Genomic DNA, 7280 nt, shown 5'->3' with positions numbered 1-7280 from the left:
CCCCGCAGACACAAAATAATAATACACTGCCCTCCCCGAGCCCCCTCACCTGTTCACGGCTTTGCAGGGAGGAGGCAGTGGGGAGGCAGATGGATCCCTGGTTATCTGGGGGTGATTAGTGAGGTCTGCAGACCTCACTAATACATGCTTGATTTCGGACGGAGCTCAGAACTGTCAGAGATCCGGCCGAAGGAAGCCAGAGCTGACAGGAGCAGCTCTGCGGTCTACATCCGACACAGATGCAGACTGTGGAGCTGCTCCCGCAAGTCAGGTATGCAGTCTGTGACTGCGTGCCTGACATGTCAGCTGTCTGCGGGCCACATAGTACCGACTCGCGGGCCACAGTTGGGCCCGCGGACCGGTACTTTGGAGACCCAAATTTCCACTCGCCCTCACTTTATTTTTACTCGCAAAAAGCAGGTGAGTGGAAATTGAGCCCTGCAATAGAAGGTCGCAGGATGGAATGGAGAAAGGCACACCAGGAGCTCGGCAGCTAGCTTGCAGAAGTGTTGCTCGGGCAGCAAGCCATCAGCTGCACCAAGTTTAAATAAGGAGAGTAGTAAGAAGGTACCACTTTCTTCAGTCACAAGCTGACAGGGGAAGAACGGTGCTGTACACATTGGTCACAGTCTGACAGGGATAGAAGAGTAGCACTCTAATTGGCTGCAACCAGAGAGGGGAAATGCACTACTCTGATTGGCTGCAGCATGTCAAGGGGTGGATGCCCCCCTAATTGGACATGGCCACCACACTCCAGGTAAAATCTGGAAGTGCACGCATCCATGCGCCATAGAAGCAAAGGCGGCACTGGATTGTGGACGGTAAGTAGCAATGACAGGCTGTGTGCCTACAGCCTCCAGGGATGGTAATTCGATCTTGTACTCCTGGGGAATAGGGAATGCATATTTTATGTTTTTAAACATAACTTTGTAATATATTGCTTTAATTGGAATAACATTGTTTAATATCTTGTAGTGTGCACGAAATGAAGATCCACGTGTGAACGATGAACTTGTTGAGAAGGATGCCAGGGTAAGACAGTGTTGTACAGTACTGTATATACAGTTTGTGATTAGAAGCTATTGTAGTGTTATTATGTCACTCAAAATTAAAATTTGGATTTTTCAAGATCATTTTTATTCAGAAAATATACGTGCACAATGATCTGTGGATTCGGCTAAGGATAAAAAATACACAAATGAAAAATACAAATATGAAATAATATTTTTACAAGTTAAGCACTTCCTATTAAATCATTGCATAGCAAGACTTTGCCCAATCAGGGCTCACTGCTAAGTCCCAGCAGCACTCTATATGAGGCTGCTTACACTGCTACCCTACATAGTGTGTTGCTGGAGTTAAAAAAGAGAGGTTGTGGTTGTTGTTCAGGTTGTTCAGGCTGTTGTTGTTCAGGATTTATATAGCGCCAACAGTTTGTGCAGTGGTTTACAATATGAGGAAGACCTTAAAATCACAATACAATTCAAGACAAGATGGTAACGAGGGCCCTGCCTGTGATGGCTTACAATCTAAAAGGGAGATGCAAGTAATACATGAGGAGGTAGCTGTGTGGGGATGAATTGTTTGAGAATGTGATGGTTAGTGGTTAGGTTGAGGTGGGATAGGCTTCCCTGAAGAGATAAGTCTGTAGGGAACACCTAAAGGCAGTAAAGTTGGGAGATAGACGCACAGATTAGGGTAAAGAGTTCCAGAGGATGAGAGAGACTCTAGATAAGTCCTGGAGGCGAGTATGGGAGAAGTTGACAAGGGAGCTGGAAAGCAGGAGGTCTTGGGAGGAGCGGGGGGACGGTTATGATGGTATTTTGAGACAAGGTTTGAGATATATGATTGTTAATATTTCGAATTTTATCTTTTGGGTGGGTGGAAGCCAGTGCAGGGATTGACAGAGGGGGGTTGCTGACATTGAGCGGTTGGTCAGGTGGATGAGTCTAGCAGCAGCATTTATGATAGACTGAAGGGGGGGAGGGGTAGCCTGTGTAGTGGAAGGCCAATGAGGATTGAGTTGCAATAGTTAAGATGGGAGATAACAAGGGAGTGGATGAGAAATTTAGCGGTTTCATTGGTGAGGAAGGGGCGTATTTTGGAGGTTATAGCAGAGTTCTCTAGCAGAACAGCCTCATGTCGGAAAGGCCAACAAGGAGAGGCAGACTCTCCCATGCAGCAATAAAAGGGCAAGCAGCCTCTGTGTACGCAGGCCAAAGTCGATGACGTGGTGCATCCTCTGCAGGCAGGGCACGCTTGTCCTTTTTATCTGGTGCTGGCCATGTTATTCAGCCAGAACATACAAAAGAGGTGTTGGATTGGATAACTAAGCCATCCTCCTCCTCTGTCACCCAGGCTCATACTGGTTCCCAGTCCACCGCAGCTGCCAAAGCACCCTATTCTGCCTCCTTGCATGGAGGAGTGAGCTGAATTGTTTCAAAAAACAGTTAGGGACCTGCTGCTGGAGGATGCACAGCAATTCCAATGGTCTGAGGTTGGCTCTGAGGTTGAGGAAGGGAGTGCCAATGATGGACAACAAACTGGCACTCTTGTTCCCCCAGCCGCAGCATGCTGGCAGGTTGGCTCCAGTGACGAGGACAGGGGGGATGATGATGAAGAGGTCACTGACTCTACTTGGGTGCCTGATCGGACAGAGGAGGAAAGTGAGGAGGAGGCAGAACCCCAACAAGGCAGGATCTCCTGCAGGGGCTGCCGTAAGAGCAGCCAGCCCATTGCATCAGAAGGCAGAGCTGCACAGGTGCAGTGTGCTGTTGTCTCCCATCACACGTGGCAAAAACATCAACCGATTGGGTACCACGTGCTTGAAGAGACATCTGACCACCTGCCACGCAGCCCGTTGGCAACAGCACCATAGAAAGGGCCACACTTCTCCTCGCTCCTCATCTGTCATCTCTACCCCCACTATACGCATTGCCATGTCAACAACCGCCACTGAAAGGGATGATGGCATAGCAATGGGTGTCACAGGTCATTCCACCAAATCTGCCAGCAGCCCACCAGCTGTAGATTTTAGTAGTCCAATTTTGCTGCTGCAGCGGAAACAAAATACTGTCCCACCCATCCACATGCTCAGCGTCTAAATGCCAGCTTGGCCAAACTGCTAGCTTTACAACTGCTGCCTTTCCATCTGGTGGACTCTGCCCCCTTCTGTGATATTGCAGAATGTGCTGTACCACAGTGGCAGGTTCCCTAAAGCCATTTCTTTTCACGTAAGACCATTCGTGTCAGTCAATTTGTACCAGCATGTGTAAGGCAATATTTTGTTCTCGTTGGACAAGGCATTCAGCAGCAAGGTTCACATTACCGCTGACACGTGGTCCAGCAGGCATGGTCAGGGATGTTATATTTCCTTCACTGCACACTGGGTAACTCTGCTTGCAGCTCGGAGGGACCCAGGATGGGGCTCTATGCTGGAGCTTGTTCTGCCACCATGCCCCCAAAAACCTTATGATGTGAGATCTGTCTGTTCCACCCTCTCCTCTTCATCCTCCACGATGGCCTCTTCTGCAAAATTGTCTGGTGAAGCAGCAGTTCACCGTAAGCGTTCAAGGGTCTACGCAACTGGTCAGGCAAAAAGATGCCATGCAGTGCTTGAGCTGGTTTGTCTAGGGGATAGGAGCCACACCGTGGCAGAGATTCTGTCAGCTCTGCAGGGCCAGGCCCAGAGGTGGTTAACACCATGGCAGCTTGAGCCGGGAATGATTGTATGCGACCATGGCAGCAGCCTTTTCTCCGTCCTATGCCTGGGAAAGTTGACACATGTACCATGCTTGGCACACATCCTCAATTTGGTGGTACAGCGTTTCTTAACCAGGTACCCAGGGTTGCAAGATCTTCCGAGGCAGACCAGACAGACCAGACAGACCAGTGTTTGTCTGGCTGAAATTCAACATGAATTCCACCTGCCTACAAACCGTCTGATTTGTGACATGCAGTGGCGTAACAACCGGGGGGCAGCTGGGGCGCGGGCGAAAAGTGAAGGGGGGGCGCCAGCCGAAAATGGCACTTTCGGCTTGGGGGGGGGTGCAGGGTACAGTTCCAGTGGTTGTTTATATAATGGGGGGGGGCGAAAAAAAGAATTCTGCCCCGGGCGCCCAGAACTCTGGTTACGCCACTGGTGACATGCCCACCAAGTGGAACCCCACTTTGGCAATACTGCAGCAGAGGGCCATCAACGAGTACCTGTGTGAGTATGGCACAAGGTCAGGCTCAGGGGAGCTTGGCTGCTGATAAAGGATGCTACTAAAAATAGTTATGCTTTTGAATAATTCCCTTTTATGTTTATATCAGAAATGGATTTAATATATTTAATAGATGTCTAAATTTCCATTCTAGACCGGGATAGATGTAGGTTTTATTAGTAATTCAGTAGAGCCAGTTGCTTTATACAACAAAGCCACCTTGTGGAGCAGTTACGAATATTGCTGCAAGTAACTGCAGTTTCCTATTATTGTGACAAAAGAAATAAAATGTTCAGTTCCTAAACAAGTGTATCTGGGAACAGTTGCAAAGTAATGACATAATTAAGTCAAACAGGCAGTTATTGAATCTGGGATTGGCTCTCTAAGTAAACATTGGCAAACATTTGGTTCTTGATGTTAAAAATGAGAGCCATCAGCTGCCTTGTGAAGCAACTTTTTGTGGGCCCTCTATAGGGCGTCGCTGAGCCAGCCCCCCACCCAAACTGAATGGCTGTAGACAAATGTTTAGTCTGCATCTGATTTGATCATATCCTGAAAGTGGTTTGTTCCAGCAACTGAGGGGATTAGTGGTTCCCTAAATACTATTTGGGTGCCCAGACCTAATTAACATCATAGGGGCCCTGAATGTTACTAAAAATAGTTATGCTTTGAATTCCCCTTGTTTATATCAGAAATGGATTTAATATATTTAATGTCTAAATTTCCATTCTAGCCCGGGATAGATGTAGGTTTGATTAGTAATTCAGTAGAGCCAGTTGCATTATGCAACACAGCCACCTAGTGACATAGTCACTAATAATGCTGCAAGTAACTGCAGTTTCCTATGATTGTGACAAGAGAAATTAAGGGGGTTATTTGTTATTGAGCTGAAGTATACAACCGTAGCTTTCGGCTGATCCTTCCGCTCTCTTCGGTTCAGTCGGAGGGCTGCTGTACGGGCTATTCAAAATATCCCGTACAGCTGCGGAAGGCGGCCGATCGGCTCAGCCGAGCTGAAGGCATATGCTTCGGCTCGACTGAGCCAATGTGACAGCTGAAGGCCAGCCGTTCTCCCTGCAAATGACAGCTGGGCGGAGTTGTAATGACAGCTCAGCGTTCCCAAATGACCTGGGGACGCTGATCCGCCATAAACAATAACTTGGCTGAGCCGGCCCAGTTGTTCATTGATCGGGACCAGGTAGAAGACTCTAGCAGGTGCCGGCCAATAGGAAACAGTTGGGTGGAGCTAGCTGTCACTTCTAGCTCCCCCCAATTGTTTTTCTTCCCTCTTTATTTTTTATATATCTTTTAATTTAACTATTTGTTTACATTTGTAAAATATTTTTTCAACCTTCATTTTTTTTACACAACTCTTTTTACTGATTTTCTATTCTGCTTGGTACCACGGAGGTACCGAGCAGAATAGCCAAGCCAAATGCTGCTCAGCGGTATTCAGCTATTCACTCACTGCCGTTCGGCCTCTATGAGAATAGGGGCGAACGGCAGTGAGTGAGCTGCCGGACCTTCAGCTCAGGCGATCCAGATGTTGGATCGGCTTAGTCGAACTCCCTCTGCACTTCGGCATGTTCGGCTGACGGAAGGCAGCCGATGCATGGCTGATTTCAGCCGCTGTACAGCTGAAATCAGCCGTACTGAGCCGGAGTGAATAGCCGAACGTCGTTCGGCTCTGTCACTTCAGCTCGGTTATTCACTCGGCTGACTTCGGCAGCGTAGTGAATAACCTTGTAAATGTTCAGTTCCTAAACAAGTGTAGCTGACAACAGTTGTAAAGTTAATGGCATTAAGTCAAACAGGCAGGTAACTAATATTTTCAAAGGTCTACAATGTACAGTAAGTTTCTGTAGATCTCCTCTTTGTAGTAAGAGTGATTTGGGTGACTTACAACCATCCAAATTCTTCCACATACCTGCAGCTAGCAGTCCCAGCTTGTGATCATCAGGCTCCACTGTGAGCCTGCAACTGCTAGAGAGGAGTTCAGGATGGAGAGCAGCAAGGACAAAGTAAGGAGAATTTTCCTGTTGTCCCTGGGTCGGATTTCCCCGAACCTTTTGTGTTCTGGGTCAACTCTAAATGGGTTTCTTTTTTGTTGTTTTTTTTTTTTTTTCTTTCCTCACTTTCGGTCTTGACAACAATGGTCACTAAGATTAGGGGTGAATCTACCCAGTGGGGGCATTTACAACAATAAAAAAAACTTGGCTTTACAACAAAACTTAAATGTTTTGCCATTTAAAAAAAGTGTGAAAGAATCCTTCCCCCGATACACATTGGAAAAATGACTGTACATATATGCCTACTGCATGACGCATGTTAGGTAGGAGAATACTTTTTGGACCACATATGAAAATATATCTAAAGCCAAAACTTTTTTGTTTTGGATAGAATACGGGAGAGTCGTGTGTTTTATTTATTTTATTTTTTTTGTGATGTGTGTATAATTAGGGAGATTCACCTTTACTTCCTGTCTTGTAGACTTCACAAGAAATGAGAGAAAATCTGTCCAATGTGAGGGAACAGGAACAAGTGTCCCCACTGGAAGATTTCCCCTCTATGCACATTCTGGTGGCAACTCCAACATTTTGAATTTACCCTCACTTTCTTTCCGGGTGATGGTAATCAGGACAATAAGAGTAAATCTCCCGAACAGGAACACAGACAAAAATAAAAACCTGGCAGTCGTTCTAACCCCTCGCCACTCTTAAATACGATTTTGCCTTTAGTTTACATACATTACATCTAAAGTGAGTTGTAAAGGTATTTAATGCACAGTAGTATTTACAGTGTTTGGTATCGCCCATATAAAATTGTATTTCATTTTTCCCAGGCTCTTTTTGAAGCTGGCGAACATAAAAAAGGAGCAGATGTACCTGTTTTCATCAACATACTGACTACTCGTAGCTTTCCCCATCTCCAGAAAGGTAAGTTGGGGCTGATGGAGCTGCTGGATTCTAGTAACCTTCCTGTAGTTGCAGCAGCTGTCAGAATACTAAAAAAAAAAACAAAGCAAAAAACCTGCAGATAGTAAAGAAGCCATTGCTTCCCTTGCTATCTGCAATC

At 46.4% G+C, this 7280-nt stretch overlaps 1 protein-coding gene across 2 annotated transcripts in view; it reads left to right on the top strand.

The window, feature by feature from the left end:
• The window catches only part of LOC108791717 (annexin A1-like), a 34083-nt gene that overhangs the window by 9096 nt on the left and 17707 nt on the right, over window positions 1-7280 (top strand). For both annotated transcript variants that reach the window (XM_018562278.1, XM_018562277.1), the window contains exons 7-8: window positions 976-1032; window positions 7048-7141. In XM_018562278.1, coding sequence (XP_018417780.1) covers window positions 976-1032; window positions 7048-7141 — 151 coding nt within the window. The remainder of the gene's footprint in view (window positions 1-975; window positions 1033-7047; window positions 7142-7280) is intronic.

Source organism: Nanorana parkeri, unplaced genomic scaffold, assembly GCF_000935625.1.
Source record: "Nanorana parkeri isolate BGI_ZX_2015 unplaced genomic scaffold, ASM93562v1 scaffold569, whole genome shotgun sequence".
NCBI lineage: Eukaryota > Metazoa > Chordata > Amphibia > Anura > Dicroglossidae > Nanorana > Nanorana parkeri.
This window is presented reverse-complemented; position numbering and strand designations above follow the sequence as displayed.